Source organism: Synchiropus splendidus, chromosome 7 (genome assembly GCF_027744825.2).
Source record: "Synchiropus splendidus isolate RoL2022-P1 chromosome 7, RoL_Sspl_1.0, whole genome shotgun sequence".
Lineage (NCBI taxonomy): Eukaryota > Metazoa > Chordata > Actinopteri > Syngnathiformes > Callionymidae > Synchiropus > Synchiropus splendidus.
Window position 1 is genome coordinate 25,828,962 of NC_071340.1, and position 19,237 is coordinate 25,848,198.

Sequence of the window (19,237 nt, forward strand, 5' to 3'; positions counted from 1 at the left end):
TAAACCGCGACCATTTTTTTGTAACCAGCAGATGGCGCCCCTTCTTTTATATCGAGATGGAAAAGTAATGCGAGCTTATAATAACGGGACGACAGCGCCATCTGTTGGGCTTATTTGGCGCATGTAACTGAAGTGAGAAGAAAATACTCGTGGAGGCGATGTAATGTGAGTTTACAACCACCAGAGAGCGGTATTTCGCAGTTTACCCTGTTGGTTCTGCTCCAAAAACAAATTCCACAACTGGACGGACAAAATATTGTAGTTGAAAATACTCCTTTATTACTTGTAGCAGCAGGTGAGGAGAATAAAATTTAAGCTTCTTGAGCCCTACAGAAGCGAGACTGGCTTCGGGGCTGGTGTGTGTCTCTGCGTGTGACCCGTCTGGGCTGCACCACTGGGACGACAGGTCGTCTCCTCCCTGACCTGCGTCAGCCATTTCCTCGGCTCCACCTTTGTTCCGAGGAGCCGTGCATTTCTGACGTTGTGAAGCACACACTCAAACACAACAGGTGCTGTTGACGTGTGTGTAGCTCAGTGGTGTCAGGTCCAGATCCACGCCACAAACATGACACACCCATCAAATGCTGCTCCTTAACTCAAGTCTTTATTATCCTTTAACACATAGTTTGTACACAGATTCAGGTTCACTGTGAGTAAACCATGACTGCCGCCTCAGAAAACAGAGGCGCAGTTTCATTAGCACCATTAATACTTGTACAACATGTGCAATGGCATGACACTCACACGCCCTCGCGCACACGCAACACACACGCGCGCACCACAGAACAACACTTATAGTACAAAGTCGCCACGTGATAGTCAAAAGACAGTTTAATTTAATGAGTCGTGATGTAGTGTCCACTTGGTGGCGCTCTCTGCTCTGCAATCTTTGGATTTTGAAATGAAACCACACACTCTTCTGGGAGCAATAGCGCCACCCACTGAGCTCTGAGAGTGAGGACACTTCTCCATGAAGCTTAAAAGTTCTCAGCAGATGCTCCCGGTTCCACGTGTCTTTATTATTAATGCCACCGCAACGTTGTGAAGGTTCGGGGGGGAGGAGGTGGTGGGGGAGGGTTGGGGAGGTTCTGCTCTTCCGGGCCGACATGAGGGAAGCCTCAGAGGAAGCAGCTTGACTCCGCTCTTCACACCTTTACCTGTGTGTGACCTGGTTGTTGAGGAGGCCGGGGAACGTCTGCTCTGTTTCGCTGCTTAAGGAGCCCCCTGGTGGACAAAGGTGGAAACCAGTGATGATCACGCGCTGATAAAGACACAAGTGACGTGAAATCTCTTTGTTCTCTACCGTTGTGGCAGCTGTACATCCACACACGGTGGCCGTCGTAGCGACACCTGCACTTCACGATGTTGTTGGTGTAGTCGGACTCTGGCACCTCGTAGTTGGGATTGATGATAATCTGTGCAGGAGAAAGACAAGTCACAGCTGAGGGTCCGGCGGCAGAGTGGCGAAGCGCCGCGTACCTGGAAGATGTAATCTCCGGGCTTGACGTCGGTGATGTCCACCCACTGACAGTCGATGTCGTGTCGGTACGTGTCCCAGCAGCCCACGGTGATGCCCTGGTCGCCGAAGTTCGCGCACTCGTAGCGCTTCTCGATTCCTGCAACAAACGCAAAGTAATAATGACGCGCTGGCGGAGGATGAGACTGCGCTCATGGATGGAAAATTGAAGTTAAAAAACGTCAGGATACAGACACGAAAATGAAACAAAACATGCTATAACTATCCATGAGAAAGAGAGACCACCAGGCTGCTCAGTCCCACCACTACAGACAAGAAGCTTGTGCCGGTACACATATGAAGAGGGACCTGTTCGGTACACAGAGGTTGGGTTCGGTACACAGCTTTACTGAATGATACAGTTCAGAAAAGTACTCAGAGAGCACAAACCTCTGGCAATAAAGACTCTTTTCAAAAAATAAAATGTAATACTCTGCCCATGAATTGGAGCATGGAGACCTCGGATTGGCTAAGAAGTGATCGGGATTGCTCCTAAAATTAAGTCACTAGTTCATCATTTCCTTCATCCGCCCATAGACAGGCCAACGCCATGGAAACCTTCGGTGATGTAGTCCGATAATTCAGAAGCGTTTTGATCGAACTAGAAGGGAGAAAAGTGGGGCGGCACACCTGACCTGCAGTTTTGTGGGTAGAAAACACTCTCACCTTCGTCACACTCCGAGTCCTCGAGGCAGAAGCTAGCCTTGTGTCCTTCCGCCACTTTGGTGCCGTTCAGGCTGAACAAGTCGTAGAGCGTGAACACCTCCATGCTGTGATAGTGTCTGGCGACAGAAGAGCGAGCGGGTGATGGAAGGTTTCAGCGAACTCCTCGCTTCACGTTCAGCAACAACCGTGACCAACCTGTGACAGTCGTGCCACACCCAGGTCTCCCGGTTGGCTTTGGGCCGGAAGTCTGTGTGGCCGTTGTTGTGGATCTGGGAGGAGAAGCGCAGCAGACGACGGTAGCTGTTGGCCGGGACCGAGCTGGAAGTGGACGACAGGCAGTTTTCCTCGTAGGCGCACTGCAGCATGAACATGGGCCGATCCTCCATGTAGGTGGTGTGTTCCACCACCTGAGGGTTGAGCACCAGGTCTGGGGCGGCTGGATCAGACAAGCAGGGGAATCACAGGACTGTAAAGATGGTATTGCCGTTGAGGTCGACTCACTCTCGGAGCAGGAGACTCCGGCGGCGTGACGTCCTCCTCCTCGAGGGCAGCTCAGGTGTCCGCCGTGATGGAGACAGTGAGACAGTGACATCTCGGTACCGGAGCAACGGACGCCACTCATCACCACGGCGTCCGCAGTCACCTCCCCGGGCCAGTACCACGTCTCCTGCACAGTGAAAACTGTCACTTCACTTTGTGTTTACTGCGTTCATAAAGAACCTTTCGCTACACTGGATGTTTTCCAAACCTTTGACCCCGTATTGACCATTCAGTCGTTGCTGACAGCAATTCACTTGCCAATTGCAAAGGTTTTGAGTGTTATTTATTTAAAATACGAGCCGGAGAACTATTTTATTTTAGCCAGAAAGTCAGTTGTTGCCAATTGAATTGAGTTCTTTTAGCACGTGTCTCACTCCAAACCTGTCAGAGGGAGAGAGACCACCAGGCTGCTCAGTCCTGTCTGGACATTTTAAATAGAGATAAAATATGTGGGAAAGTTGAGATTTATGAAGTCAGTTTGCTCGTTCACGTCATTTCACTCTTCCCACCGAGTCATCAATTTGAAAAATCTAGTCGTGTTTTTCCTTTGAATCTGTTTGTCACAGTCCAAACTCTAATATAGTGAACCATATAGAAACACAAGCCAGATTTTGAGGCAGATTTATTTTTTTTCTTTTTTATTAATTGTCAGTTAAAACTGTTTTAATGTCAGAAATGTTTGTGCTTTTCAGTTCGGTCCATTATACGTTTAAATAATCTGAGTTTGGATATTTATGCATCGACTCTGAATCACGACAGTGGTGTTTGTGGGAAGATGTGAGAGTTTGACGTCGCAACAAGGAGGGAACATGAGGACGCTCATGAAGTGTAGAGAGGAGACTAAAGTCATCGGTGGAAGTGGCAGTGATTTGACAGTCTCACTGCAGTAAAATGCGTATTGTCTTTGTGAGCTTCTTAAAATACACACAACTGCATGTAGGAGAGAAAGTCAGAGGCAAAGAAAAGTCAACATTTGAGAAATGATACTGTGAGAGGGTGTCGCGAGTTGTGTTCCCAGAGATGACCGGAGGAGGACGTTCCTGCTCCCTCAGTAGAGTCAGAGCTTTGAAGAATGTCAGCTGACGGCGGTTCAGGAGAGACGAAGTTCCATCAGACAGAAGCAAAGTGCCTGGCGACTGAGCCTCCAGTGCAGCTGCAGCTGCCAGGATGATGAAGGAAACCGGCCCTTTTCACACTGCTACCTGAGATGATAACACTTCATCCCGCGGAAAGTGAATTTACAGAATCTATGACGCAAGACTTTCCGCTCAAAGCTGCTCTCCTCATTCCACAGGCCTTGTAAACACTCGCTCCTCTGGAAGCCTCCTTCCCCATGAAACCTGGAGAGCTTCCAACATGCCACAGGTGCAGGCACTTCACACCGCGGACACAGAGCTGCACGCCTCCTTCGGTGACTGACTGGGAATCACTCCCTATTTTACAAGGCTCTCTAATGAGGTTTTCGCTTTTCAAAATCCTTTACAACCTTGCGTCTTTGTCCATCATGACCTTCAAAGGCACATTGTTGCTCTTTTAGTCCTTCATTTGCTGACATAAAAGGAGGGACTATATTTTGCGGTGAACAAAAAAGAAAAGTGTAGCTCATAAAAAGGAAGTATTAAGTTGAAGCCAAAGTTATTTATTGCTTCTCACTTTCCCTCGCAGCTGCGTCGCCTGCTTGCCTGGTCACATGACAAATGTAAACGTGTGGGTTTTGCTTCTGCTAATTCGACTGAGTGAAAGCGTCTGGTCATGAATCCGGTCACGTACCTGGAAGGCGTTGCTAGCGAAGCCCAGACCCAGCTGTCGGCAGACCACCATGGCCTCCATGGTCCCCCAGCCCTCACTGCACACCGTGCCCCACACCAGGGAGCCGTTTCTTTCCACCAGCACTTCCACGCGGCCTTCGTACGGGTTTCGGCCACCGCTCAGACGCAGCTACGGAGACACATTTGAACATGTTACACAGAGGAATGTTCATTGTTTGACCTGAAGTCCCTTCTCACCTGCTCCTGGAAGCCCATCTCCGGCACGTGGCACCGGACGGAGGCGTCCTCCTCGTGGCTACAACCCAGAGCCTCTTTGTTGAAGGAACACTCGGTGATGGACTTCTCAAAGCCAGTGCACAGCACCTCATTCATGTGCACCGGGCCCATGCCTGAAACACCAGGGAGCAGGAGTTGACTCAAGGAACTGGGCTTTTTTGCCTTCAATTATTTTGTTAAATTTATAATTTACATTATTCATCCGAAACACTATCCTTGTGAGGAGGTATGACATTGTGGGGACATTTGAGGTTAAGCCTCAATTTGAGGATGAGAACTTCAAAATAAGTGGGTCATTATATCTGGGTTCCAGTTTGGTTCAGAGTCCTGGTTCAGGTGACGTTTCAATGCATGTTTAATTTCCTGTTTTATTTTCTTGTTGGTGTGGTTTAGCACTGAGTAAACTAGTCAGTAGTTCTTTTCCGTTCAGTCATTTACTGAATTGAGGACAGAAAAAAACGGTAGTATTTGATCGTGAGAAGTACATCTGCCTCCAATCCACGCGGTCCATCTCTTCATCTGTCCGGCCGGAATGCACGACTTCAGTCCTACCGTTTCTTTCAGGATATTTGACGCGTTCAGGTTCCTGTCCAGCCCTGTGATGTTTCCACCTGTTTAAATACGCTTGATCACGTGAGACTTCATCTTCAGAGATCATTTTTCTGATGGCCTGGCAACTCTCTGCACCGCCACGCTTGTTTATTATATGTGCTGGAAATAACAATAATATAATGAATCGGGTTGAGTTGGTTTTCACAGAGTTAGAGACTGAAATGCTTCCCGCACACTTGTGACGTGACATTCTGAATCTCCGCCCCTGGATTGTGTGTTATTCTGGAGCAAAGGCATCTTTAATGAATTCATAAACCCCTTGACAGTGTCTCTTCTGGGCCGGTGAAGTGAGGAATTTCCAGGCATACCTTGTCCCAGACGGCCTCCAGACAGAGCCTCCTTGGCTGTTCCGAAGCCCAGCTCCCGACACACCACTGTAGCAGACAACAGGTTCCACTTGTCATCGCAGATGGTTCCCCACTCGCCATTCTTCAGCACTTCCACTCTGCCCTCGCCAACGATGGCGCCGCCCCGCAGGCGGACCAACGGCTGCTGCGGTGGAAAAAGACTTGGTGTCAGAAATCACAATCCAAAAAGAGAGAACTGCGTGTTTAGGTTATTGTGGTTTCATGTCAAATCGTAGGCTCAGCTGAAAGTTAGAAACCTCACAGTCTCTTCCCTCGCACGAGACAGCGAAGGCGGCCGACAGGGTGGCTTGCTATTTGTGCGAGAGCACGGCAAAGAATGTCCCCATCCACCGTTCACACTAACATTTACAGTACAATGTAATCACAGTCGCAGCGGTTTGATGGAAGCCATCGTCTGAGAGACACATCAGCCTGAGGCCACTTCAGCACCGCCGGCAAGATTACGAAAGAGCACCTCAAAGGACAACCCAAATTTATGACTGCAGCAGAATTGGATTTTTCTTATAAAATATTTCAAAGAAATTAGGCTTCTAAGGATCAAAGACAAAGCTCAATTGGTGATTTTTTTTTCAAATAATTTTTAAAAGCCAAATAGGAGACAAACAACAGACAAAAAATCAACAATTGAATATGACCATTTCAGAGGAAAAATAAAACATGCAGGTGACAATTCTTTTCATCAACTATGTTGACCAAAAAAGGACTTGAGAGGCTTCCTGAAACGATCAGTTAAAAATGATGGAGTTTCAGTGCAATGGTTGTTGGAGATTCATGAGAGTTATGCTGCTATGGCGGCCACCAAGACTGCGCACCAATCCAATCGCCCCCAATTTAACCCAGGAATAAAACTGTCAGAACAGATATCGCCGCTAGCTTTTTGAGTCAAATGATTTCACTCGGAATCATTCAACAGAAGGGAAGATACAACTTCTTGTATCCGCCCTTCAAGTTCTTCCTTTGGTATGATACTGTAGACTTGTTCTTTTGACCGACGCCAAAGAAAAAGAGTCTCAATCCAGGAGTCGTGGCTCATAAAAAATCTCAAGCATTTTTTTTCACAGATCCACAGATTATTTTTATGACTAACAAATGATCATGAACAAAGTTACAAGTATAACATGAAGACAACACAGCAGGATATTATTCATCTTGTCTGATGAAAAGGTAAGGTTTTTTCTATAGTAATAGTGCTGAGTGGTGATGGGTAATATGAAACAGTATTGCAAGGTTGAATAAACAGTGTCCTAATCGTCAGAGGCCACTAGATGGCGCTCTTTGTTTGGAAGTGATTTGAGGTTCCACTGAATGAGTTGTTCAAATCCAAACACTTTACAGCAGACAGTGCCACCAGGTGGCCTCTGAACATCAGGACAGTGTTTCATGAAACCTCACCAAGCCAGCACTGGTGCTGAGACTGCAGGTGACTGATACGGAGGTGGAGAGGACAAAGTGAGGGGCGACGTGTATCACTGTGAGGAAAGTCAGATGCGTTGAGATAGAAACCATGTGGTGTTTGATGTGGAATCAATGTGGGTGCGGCTGGTGAGTCACGGCGACAGGCGTCATGGTGACAGAGACCAGAAAGGAATTCACACTCTGAGTAGAAGCGAGGCCTCTCACCAGAGCTGACCGTTCAGACCACTTCCAGTCCAGTCCTAACTCTGTCCTGCCACTCTACCTCTTGTCTGAAGGCCTTCCTGAAGCCAGCCATCGGTGTTGGGGCGAAGGCTCTGCCAGGAACACAGCTGACCACCACTGGCAACCCGCCGCCGCAGGTGTCGTTGGACTTGAGCGCCTCATCCTGGCCCAGTTTGCAGCCTGACAAGTGGGCTTCAGTGCCAGTGCAGTTGACAGAGAAGTCCCAGTAGGTGGGCTTCCTCCGACGAGCAAACATCCTGAACAGATGGAAACAGATGAGATTATTTTGTCAACAAAGATCAGGTTTCTGAGTCAGAAACGTGCAACAACTTTCAAGATGATACATCTTCCAGAACAGTGAGGTCTTTGAAACTCCATAGTACGGAAGGAAGATACAGAGTTTTTAAAACTATATCATCCGCTGCTGTGAGGAAAAAGTTGAAGAATTCCAAGGCTTCTGTTCTGCTTTAACTTGAGCTTTGGTTAAGAGGCCGAGCCATTTCCAGATGAGAGAGGACACTTGATCTCTGAATCCCGTCCTGGGTTTGCCCTGTGGTTCTGGCTCAGTTCGACACAGCTGGAAAAACTCGATGCAGACACTTTGGTATAAACTAAGTAAGTTTTGCACATTCTACATTTATGATGCCATTTATGATGCCATTTGTAACATAACCTCCAGTTGACTGTTTAGACCTCACGTGCTGTATGCAACCATGAGAACCTGGAGGGAAAAAGGCAACATACTGGGGAGACATTCTATTCACTCCATCACGTCCACGAGCAGAGCAGCACGTCCTGTTCTGCTGCTCACGTCTGCGGGGCATCTAAGGACAGCGAGCGGTCAGACTGAGGAGCATTTGGTTTTTATTTATGAACTGGCAAGTTATATAGTGGAGCAGCTCCAGAGACTGTGCTGCAGGCAGATGACTGCAGAAAGTACGAATAAGGACCATTTATTGCCTCAGGTTTGCTCTGCATTCATGTAGGTGAAATGTTTCTCTGTTTGACCGATGATGCGCACAAGTGCGCTGCATCAGACTGTGACCGTGCGAGTCACCAGTCATGAGGAAAGGAAGGTGGAGTAAAATTCTTTCCTTCCCATGTGACGCTCCAAAGAGGAACATTCAAACCTGACATTTATGTCACTAATTTTACCCAACAAAGAGAGCGTGTGAGTTTTAGGAAGTGATGAACGTGAGTGAACAGATTGACAGAGGCCTTGTCAGTGTTAGTGCCAGCAGGCAGCTGCTGAAACCTCCCAGCCGGTTTGATGGGCAGGTGAACGACACGTCGATGGAAAATTACGAGCCTTCGCTCTGTTTGAAGAGGGAAAGTTAAAACTCCATGAAAGCGCAGGAAGTGTGCTGCAGCTTGGAGGCACAACAAAAACAAACGCAGAATGCACTCATCTTTTACTGATCCTCGGCTCAGTCCTCACTGGTCATGAACAGGGAAGTTCACGAGTGATGGAGAAGATGAACAAGACTTGCAGCTGAAGAAACCAGTCATTTGGCGTAATAAGAGCTGCTAGCTCCACTGGCTCATGACGGCGGCGCTGGCATGAGGTAAGAGAAAGAAGAGTCCAGCGGGTTTTTTTCTTTAAATTAGAGGGAAGTCAGGGTGGATTTCAACACACCCACATGGCAGCAACAAAGCAAGTAGAACGGAGACACGCCGGTTCTAACTTCAAACCAAGTCAAAGGGAAATGAAGACGAGGAAGGTGCTTTTCACACTGGACCACACAAGACGCAGGGCACTCACTTGTAGACTCTGGCGTTGTACTTCCTCTCCCCAGGGAAGCCGAACATGCCACAGATGACCCTGCTGTTGAACTCCGTCCACTGGGCGTTACAGATCTGCTTCCATTTCCCGCCATCCTTGATCTCCACGTAGCCCTCCGTCACAGGGATCCTCTTACGGTAGGAGGCCAGGATGGCCCGGATGCGGACATCCTCCACCTGAATATCCAGGTTCTGTGCGGAAGACATTGGAATCTTTTAGATTCTGCCAAGAGCTGTACTCAACTTTTGGGCTGCACCGATCGATCGGCCGGTGAAATTATTGGCATTTCATGACAAAGATACAATGAATTCTTTTATGAATCATTTATCTATATTAATAAGCGGATATCTGTATTTAAACATGAGCGGAAATGTTATTACTCTTTAATATTTGACATTATAGTGTAAAAAATGACAAAATAAGGGATGCGTTTAGCAGACAGTAAGTGAATTTTGCATTGTGGTTTGATCTGTTCATTGTTCATTAAAAAAGGAATAAAAGTATGTAATTTTCATAAGCACTTTGCGTTTTTTAATATTTGTTATTCATTGCTTTAAATGATGCAATATTTTCTATACAGTGTCGTTCAGTATTATTGTTATTTAGTGGGTTTGTATAATTAATCTAAAAAAATAAAAAGTAAAATAGTAACTTTTGTGTGTGATTTAGTTGGGGAAAAGATAAAGAAAGAAAATCAGTAGCAAAAACCTGTATCAGCCTGTCGGTACAGGTTAATTAAAAAAAAAAATCAGCATTCGGTTTCGGTCAAAAAAAAGTGCGATCGGTTCACCCTAGTGTGAAACAAACTCAGACTAGGGTCCAGCAGTGCGGTGCCACACTTTGACCCAGGATACAATCGACTTGATTTGTCTTCAGACTTTTGTTTTCTTGATGTCAGAGTTCATTTGTCCATTCAATTTCAGGCTATATAGTGTGATTTACTTTCAGTTAAGTGGGTAGAATAATGCAGGGTGGGAGTGCCCACTGCGTTTCCATACTGAGGTTTTTTAAGTGACTTATATTTTCAGACCAAACCTCGTTTCCTCTCCGACATCATGGATGTTTTGGTGATGACATCACACTGTATAATGAGGTGCACCTGGAATTGGTGCATTGAAAAATGTTCCCCAGAAAGGACAATATGGTGAAGTATTTCTGTTGCGTATCGTATCTCGAGGTTCTGGCCAATACTGCAGAAAACACATTTTTGACACAGACATTGCCGCACAGATTTTTGCCTCAAGAATGAAGCCGCTCTAACGACAGCTCCCACCTCAGCCTCCTCTCGCTTCACTGCTCGTAAATCTCTTCCAGACCTCTAAAAGATTTTACAGTGAAGCACCTCATTAATGCTGAACGCCATGACCTGCTGCCCAGCAACTGTTAGAGACGTCTGAGGAGATCACCGCAGTCCCGCAGCACCACCTTCTGATACAGATACATCGCATGAAGATTGTGAATGTATGAAAATGATGAGGAGGATGAACACATTAAACATTGGTCTGGTGAACAGAAACCCTATCAAAACTGATGTAGGGGATGAAATCATGGAGTGGAAATGTGCCGACTTTCTCTCCACTCAAATAATGTTTTCAGCCTTTTCAGCATGGAAGGAGCCTGGAAACTATATCATGGCGTTGGCCACAAACACCGCAGGGCCACAAGCAGCCCACTTCCCCGCATTCCACACCCTATCTCTCGCTTTGACCGATTTCCTGTGCGAAGATTGAATCTCTCTTCACATGTAGCTTTCTCAACAGAATAAGGAAAAGGGAAAGATCAACATGAGCCTCTTGTTTCAATGTGCTGAGGGGGCCGCGTCTGAGCTTCTGCTGGAGGGAAAAGCTGCCTGGATGGAAAAGTCATTAGAGTTGTGCAGCTGAGGTGAGGCCCTTCCATCAACGACAGCACTTTCCTCAAGAGGCTCCAGAGAGGTCGAGGTGTCCGCTCCGCTGTTTAAATCCGCTGAACACCCAGAAATATGTTAATGACTGAGGGGAATTCAACACATTAGAACCATTCTTGTCCTGACTGGTGTTGTAATCCAGTCCACAGACTAAATCCAAGACCAAGATGTTGAGGGCCCAAGACGAGGTCAAGACCAAGACCAAACTGAATACAGAACAAACTACTAGTTTGCTCCAATAAAACCTTTCCAGTTCCTGATTTATTAAAAAAAAAATAGTTAGGTGATATAAAAACCTGAATATAGCCACCATTGTGATTTACTGCGCTGTTGTCAAACTGATGCAAAATTTTGTTGTTTAAATGTATGGATGGTTCCATCAGTAATATACCAGATTCATTCACATTGAAAAATGTGGCTTCTTCTTATAGCATTAAACAGCGATTAATTGAGATTAATTCATCACAAACTCTCCAATTAAGCATCAGATTAATTACCCAAACAGTTCTGAAATATGATATGAGCTGGCAACACCTGCGAGGATTTTTAAATCCATATGTTAATAATGGTTCACTGAATCAGATGAAATTACATTTCACTTTACTGCGATCCAATTGATTTGCTGATTCAGCAAACTCCAGGCTGGTTCCTGGTCCACTGGGAGTCTTCACATTTAGCTGGGCTGAAGTGGAAGCTGTTGCGTGCGCCCATAGTGATGCTCAAACATGCTTACGGAAAACCGTCATTTTTGATGCTGGGAGTGGCTTGTTGTGGAATGTAATCCACAAGCCTGATCCCAGGTCAGACCTCAGAATAAACCCTCTCGAAAGCAGGAGGATTCCTAAAATCACAAACCATCAAAATATACTCTGGAGAGACGCCATTCTAAACAGCCATCGCACACTGCGTGTCCACTGCATCTGTTTACTGTCGAGCAGAGGAAGCACTAAATATAAAACTTCCAAACAGTGAAACCTCTTGCATCTCTCCCAGAACCCAGTGTTTGCTTTCTTCACCTTCTTTTTTACCGGGGTCTCAGGAGGACTGAAGGCAGAGCCTCACAAATCATCTCCCTCCATCTCGCAGACAATGCAGCCACAGTGGAATCTGACCACAGAAGTCAGAGGTCACAGACGCCGGCATGCGAGAGGTCGTCCTTCACCTACCTCTTAGCTCACTACTGGCGCATTTCCTATGTGGCTGGAGATGATCATGCGGTCACCTGAGAAAAGACCACAAACCGCACGCCCCCCAGTGGCATTTCATCATCGCTGCCATTACACACCACACTGGGCTGGCATGACTCAGCAGATGAGCGCTTCCAGATGATGCCGTTTACAACGGAAAAGCTGAATCAAGAGCGCAGCAACTCTCCACACGTGACTCGAGACACTGAGGAACACTTCGCTGAGTCTTCGCTGCACTAGTTTCACATCCGAAGGAAAACTACAACACCAGATGGAGCTCACCACGCTGATGACCACTTAACACTGGTTGGTAAAGAGTGAAAAGAAAACGTGTTTGCATGTTTGACACAGATGTGCGCTGAGTGACAGGCTTGTACAACACTGGTTTTAATCCTTTTAAACTGCCAGCAGTGCTTCATGATTAAACTCTCCAATATGGGACATTAATATTTCCTGAGAATAAGTACACAACAATGAAGGAGAAGTATAAACTGACTGGGTGATATTTGTACAAGAAGAAAAGGAAAAGCTCAGCATCTGTTTCACAGCCGCTCGCCCTGACCTCCTTACGGGGAAAGAGCCTCTGAGTTGTTTATTTCAAAGGTGATTGACAATAGTTTTTCTGCATGAATGCACGTTCAGATTTAAAGGTGTCGTTCTGCACAAATATTGTTTCCATCGTGAAGACATACTGGAGACGGACAAACAAAGGAGAGTGTGGAAGAAAGAGGCAGCGCCTGCTCTCTGTAGTTCCCTCATAACATTGGAATGTGGCTTCAAGAGGCTTTCACAGCGAACGGGGCGATAACGCTCACTGACCGCTGGCTGGCTCGCTCAGAACATGATGCGGAGGAAGACTCTTAAAAGTGAGCCCAGACAACTTTGATGGTTACAATTACAGGTTTCACATCACTTTCACTGACACACTGGTGCCGCCGGCAGCGCAGGAAGGGCGGGGATTAAGACACAAGGTCGGGGGAGTTACGGAGTGGGGAAACAAGAAGCCATCAAACTGCTGCTCAAATGATGATTTGTGGGGATATTTAAGGAATATATCGGACCGCATCAAGAGAGTGCAGACTTCTGCCAAAATAACCAAACAGGACTGAACCATCACAGAGAATTAGAATAAATATTTAATAGTCTGTGGTCTTTCAATTATATTCATAATTTCTGGGTAAATAAAAAAAAACTAGAATAAAATAAAGTAGAATAAATTAGAATAAATACATTTTACTGTACTGTATAACACGGAGAAAAAAAAATATCTGTATTTAAAAAAACAAACTAGAAAAATAAATAGACATCAATATGAGTTCAGAAAGATTAATATTAACAATATAATTTATATTTTTCAAAGGAAGTGAAAAATATATCTAATAAATAAAAACCAAAAACACCTTTTATTTAAATCCACAGCATGCAACTATGTCCAGGCAACACTTCCACCCAAAAGTAAACAAAAAATGACAGGTCTTTTTAAGAAAGAAAAAAAATGAAATTGCTTTAAACCGTTGCCTATGAGCGCATATGTACATATAACATATACATTATAAACTGTACAGCAGCAATCACTAACAGCTGGACCGTTTCAATATCAAAACATCCGCCTGTCCTATATGTCCATAAAGTCGGTCCCCTTGACAAGAAATGCTTCCAACTTTTACGACGCTCTCCTTGAACACTCAGCCTCGCTCCCTCATTGCCAATCACCGTATCAAACACCCACAATTTAACCCCCCAAAAAACTGGCAGAACATGACCTGCGATGTTGCGAACGCAACAAGGTTCTAAACCGCAAACCCTTCCTGTCTTGATTCAAGTGGGGAGTCCATTTACTGTTCTGCTTTCCTCAATACCTGACAGCTCACTAGCGACGGGCTGCTCAGGCTTCATAAAAGTGCGCTCTTTTTGTCAGAGCTCAGTAGGTGGCGCTCTCTTTCTAAAAATGATGCACGGTTTCACTGAAGTGGTTGTTCAAACCTTGAGGTTTTAGATAGTAATTGGTAGATGAGGCATCATGAAACAGTTGCGCAGGGTTGATGAAACAGTGTCCTCATTCTCAGAGGCCACTGGATGGCGCTCTTGGTTTAGAAATGACGTGAGGTTTCATCGTTCAAGTCCAAATATTACTATTATACTACTAATAATACGACAGAAGACAGTGCTATCTGGTGGCCTCTGAAAATCAGGACACTGTTTCATGAAACCTCATCAACCCATCGCTATTTTTAGAGCAGAGAGTGCCATCTAGTGGGCACTGAAAATGGTGACAATGTTCCATGTAGCCTCACAAGCCCATCAGTACCTTCTGTGTGGTCTGCCATTATTTGTGCACACAAGGACAACATGCAAACACTAAGAACATTTCTGTTTAAGAAACTCAAGACCTCCACAACGCAACATAACAGTGTCAGTGTATGATGCAGCTGCTGCCTTCGCAACAAACCTTGTAAAGCGTAAGTTGAACCTTTTCTGTGCTTTAATCTGAGACGTCCTCGGATGGCATTGGACATGTCGGTGACAGTAACTGACGGCATATCTGACCAACAAGGGCTAAACACGTTTATCTCACACCAGCAGGTGCGGATGTTCATGAACCCAAGCGCAGAAGTGATGGGTGCATCAAATCCGTAGCTGGGAAGTCTCCTGAATCCATCATTTTCCATAAACAAACAGACAAACCAACACTGCATTTATCCACTGCACCTTTGCTTTAAGATTTAAACTCAAATGACCACCCTGGTTTTGAAAATAATAGTCGTGTAGTGGTACCTCGACATGGTTTGGCAGGCTGTTGATGAATTTAAACCCTGGGATTCTCTTGTCGCTGCACATCACACCGACATCCTCGGTGTGCTTGCAGTCGGACACGCCGATCCCGTTGGACGGACACAAGGACAAAGTCTTTTCTTTGCCAGTGCAATGGAGATTATCGAACCAGATGGGACCTGAAAATGAAATATTGAGTTTCATGTCATCTGCGCTAATATTTCAACATCACATACCTTCTCCTTTCCCATATTTGGAGGATGGAGACCAAGAGACAGCTTCCACGTAGCCGAGCTCGCGACACACCACCTGGGCGGCGTGAATAGTGAAGTCGTCGTCACACACGGTGCCCCACTCGCCGTTGTAGAAGACCTCCACGCGACCCTCGTTGTGTTTGCGCTTGTCTCCCGCGAGTCGGAGCTGAATTCTGGGTGTGTCTGGTTTCAACTCCGGCGGGGTGTAATGTTCCTGCTCTGGTTGTGGGTAGCCCGGAGGGTAGTGCTCATACTGACCCAGGACGAGGTCCAACAGCATTGATAGAATACAGCAGCGGAGATATTTGTTAGCCAACATTTTGGCCTGAAAAAGAGAAAGAGATACCAGGAGTAAACAACCTGATGAGAAACTACCATTGAAATCCTCATCTTGGCTCGAAGCTTCGCTTGAATAAAAAGGCAAGAGCATGACGTGCAGTCGGCAAAGTCTTGAGTCTTAAATCTTGAGCCAAAAGTTGTATCCTTCAAAAAAACAAGTTGCTTTCAGGAGAAGAAGCCACTTTAGCCTTGGTCCCCGGAGAGTTACAGCTTCAGTTTCAATGTGGATTCAAATTGAAGAAACAATTAAAAGGCAGGATGTCAGTGGATTTATAGAGGCCAACTGGAGGACTTTAAAAAAGCCCTTTAAAAAGACCTAAAATAAACATGTGACCACACAAAGAAAGCAATTCCGATGTCTACGAGCTGGAAATAGACAAAAACATCATAATGACATAAACAGATTAAAACTTTTAACTTTAATTTGAAACACAATAAAAAGAGCAATGATTTAGTATAACTAGAAAAGCACCCAATAAAGAATCCTTTAAAGAAGTCAAACTCGGTTCCCTGCTGTGGTATTGAACTTATAGTGCCACAGTGCTGACAGCGCTACAATAATACCACTTGCAGGATCACAATGCATCATGTCGTCTTGACTGTATTGGGATACACATCGTACAGCAATAATGTGAATATAATTTATAATATTAAAATGGAGTTCCACCGTCGACTAGTCATAACAAAGTAGGTGTGGTTAGTGGAGGGAAATGCAATATCAGCCACGACAAAGCTCATGAAATTTGCATATTCAGTTAGCCTTCATGCACCGCAGCTCAAAATGTTTATGGCTTGAAAAAAAAAAAGTACTTCTGACAAAAGGACGACTCAGCGATTGAGCTGTCAAGCGCACCAAACCAACCCTGCTTCCGTATCCATCCATAAATCACAGCTTCAAGCCCCAAAATGATGCAAGGCCCGTCTGCACCCACTGGCTTCTCCAGCTGCAGTTCTCGCTGTAACGTGGCAGTGGTTACACAAGCTAGAAACATTACTCAACGGACAGATGGAAAAGAAGAAAAAAAAAGAAAAGAAAAACGTGATGCTCTCAGTCCAAACGCTGCACGGCTTATGACAAAAACAGGGGATGTGTGCTTTTTAAAGGGATCAACCTGGAAGCCTGTTTAAGACCTCCCTTCATCGAGCTTCTCTTTCTATCGTCTCCCATCACTGGGGAGACAATGTGGCAGTGGAGGAGAACGTGTGGCGTCTTGACCACACCAGGAGCTTCAGCTTCTTTTAAAAAACGGTTCTAGGGCGACTACTGCAGTCAGACTGTGATTAAAGCGCTGAGCTGCAGCTGAGGGGGTCTGCGCACACCGCCGCTGGAAAAGGTCAAAAAGGCAACTGAGAAGAATGTTGACTATTCTCCAGGAGCCGCTTCCTCACAAAGAAGAACAAAAGCTTCAGTGCAAGGACAAAGTCAAGAGGCGGACGCAGCAAGGAAAGATCCTTCTCCACTGCTCCGTCACGACAGAATAAAGCACAATAAAATAATTGTATGGCTCATGACTTAGGAACAAATAAACCAATATATTGTGCAGATCCTGGACTGCAGCAGAGTCGAAGGCCAGCTGGCGGAGGTCAAGCTATTCTGCATGAGATTGGACATTGTTCCTGTGGAAGTGAGAGGACAGACTTGGCTCTTCTCACTGGTCCATACATCACTCACTTCAGAACGGGAGTCAGACCAGAAGCCACTTATTAAAGGCACCAGTTGGTTAGATGAATCCTGATGCTGACAGAACATTCAAAACAAACTGTAAACCAGGACCAACTTTACACCTGACAGTGTTGTCAAGCTACAAATGAGAACCAAGAACCTGTCTTGTTCTACACCTCACCGCTCGACAGTGAATGAGACGCAGTGAGACCCTCGACACCTTGACTTACTTGTTAGTTACAGCAATAAATATCAACTTGAAGTGAAATATTGTGAAGGAATCTCGAACACTGAACACTCCAACTGACTGAAACAAGAGAATACTTCAGAAAAGCCAGGGCTCAACTCACGACATGAACCGACCATGACGTTCTTCAAACCGTCCTCTGAGAGCAGGAAAGTGTTGTAAAACCCTTGTTTTAAAGACAGTGGAGTGTTGGAGAACTTACGACGCTTGGTCGTCCTGACAGCTGCGCGCGTGCGGGATGTGCAGTCTGCACCCGACTCTCCAGCGGACGCTCGCGCTGGCGAAGCTGGCCACGCCCACGGTGCCTGTGACCTCAGAAGGGGTGTGGCTTCCTCCCTGACTCCGAGGCAAACATGTTGCAGACGCGCGTGATAGATGGATGGATGGATGGATGGACAGACAGACAGGTAGATAGATAGACAGACAGACAGGTAGGCAGATAGACAGACAGGTAGATAGCTAGATAGATAGACAGACAGGTAGGCAGACAGACAGACAGGTAGATAGATAGACAGGTAGACAGACAGACAGACAGATAGACAGGTAGATAGATAGACAGACAGACAGACAGACAGACAGGTAGATAGATAGATAGACAGACAGACAGATAGACAGGTAGATAGATAGACAGACAGACAGACAGACAGACAGGTAGATAGACAGACAGATAGATAGATAGATTCACAGACAGGTAGATGGATGGATGAATGGATGGACGGGCGGGCGGGCAGACAGACAGACAGATAGATAGATAAATAGATAGATAGATAGATCTACTTCCGACTGGGACTAGAACCGTGCAACAGCACCACTTTGTGGGGTCACACAGAAGCTGACAAAAAAAGACGTTTAATAGTTTGGTGTCTTGTTTGCTACAACTCTCATTGAGAACATTCCCTTTGCCGCCATCTAGTGTTGGAGAGAAGAAGACGCACCATTCGCTCGTTAATCGATCGTTAAATGAATGAAATATTTCTTCGATCATACAAACACATACATATATACATATATATATATATATATATATATATATATATATATATATATATATATATATATGACTAAGTGGGAGGTGCCGCAGTGAAGTCGTCTGAACTGAAGAATATACACACTGAGAAGAAAACAGGGATGAAACGAATAAGGAGCGAGATTAACCGTTAATAACACTGAGAGTTAATAAATATTATGCAACAGAGAGGACGACTTACCATCGACAAGTTTCAAGCTATTGTAATTTATATTTGCATGAAGAATTTCGCTCAGCACTTCTTCTTTCCCATTCTTCTTTTTTTTTTTTTAAATTGTTTTATCTAGCCAAGTATGGTTATAATTTTATGCCTTTTAAACCATACTGATCCATATATATTTATATCCAAAACGATTAAAAAAAAAATCCTCACTTTATTGCCTTGTTTTGATCCAAATAACAATTTCATTTATTTTAAAATACATTTTTTACCCTCATATTTGCTGATAATACTACGCTTGATTGGTTTAATTTGTTTTATATTTTTATATAATTATTAAAAAGCGGCACCCATTGTGTCCTGTATTATAGTATTATAGTAAATATCAGCAAAAACCGAACTGAAAAGACAGTTCTAATATTTCACGCTGATGACATTGCTACTTCATGAGGTGGCCACACCACGAACACAGAAGTCCTTCACTGACTTAAAACAACCAAAGTTGGAATCCACA

At 45.2% G+C, this 19,237-nt stretch overlaps 1 protein-coding gene across 3 annotated transcripts; it reads right to left on the bottom strand.

The window, feature by feature from the left end:
* Positions 1 to 421: 421 nt before the first annotated feature.
* loxl2b (lysyl oxidase-like 2b) lies at positions 422 to 17,805 on the bottom strand. 3 transcript variants are annotated; one of them, XM_053871226.1, is made up of 14 exons: positions 17,640 to 17,731; positions 15,270 to 15,612; positions 15,037 to 15,212; positions 9,148 to 9,359; positions 7,426 to 7,642; positions 5,688 to 5,871; positions 4,729 to 4,880; positions 4,493 to 4,660; positions 2,684 to 2,849; positions 2,378 to 2,618; positions 2,183 to 2,298; positions 1,480 to 1,616; positions 1,304 to 1,415; positions 422 to 1,224 (listed from the first exon to the last, which is right to left on the bottom strand). In XM_053871226.1, the coding sequence occupies exons 2-14, from the start codon at positions 15,604 to 15,606 to the stop codon at positions 1,154 to 1,156; spliced, it is 2,289 nt and encodes a 762-aa protein (XP_053727201.1). In that variant the 5' UTR covers positions 15,607 to 15,612; positions 17,640 to 17,731; the 3' UTR covers positions 422 to 1,153. The 3 variants fall into 3 exon arrangements, with proteins under 3 accessions (XP_053727201.1, XP_053727202.1, XP_053727200.1); XM_053871227.1 differs by lacking the exon at positions 17,640 to 17,731 and adding an exon at positions 15,663 to 16,039 and having other exon boundaries at positions 15,270 to 15,540; XM_053871225.1 differs by lacking the exon at positions 17,640 to 17,731 and adding an exon at positions 17,739 to 17,805 and having other exon boundaries at positions 423 to 1,224.
* Between the last annotated feature and the right edge of the window lie 1,432 nt (positions 17,806 to 19,237).

What these genes read in the sequence shown, in the direction of transcription:
- loxl2b (XM_053871226.1), bottom strand. Translation starts at nt 15,606, where the DNA reads ATGTTGGCTAACAAATATCTCCGCTGCTGTATTCTATCAATGCTGTTG. An exon ending in TCGCTAGCAACGCCTTCCAG is followed by an intron (nt 2,850 to 4,492) that starts GTACGTGACCGG and finishes TTCACTGTGCAG; the next exon opens with GAGACGTGGTACTGGCCCGG. An exon ending in GATGTACAGCTGCCACAACG is followed by an intron (nt 1,225 to 1,303) that starts GTAGAGAACAAA and finishes TTTGTCCACCAG; the next exon opens with GGGGCTCCTTAAGCAGCGAA.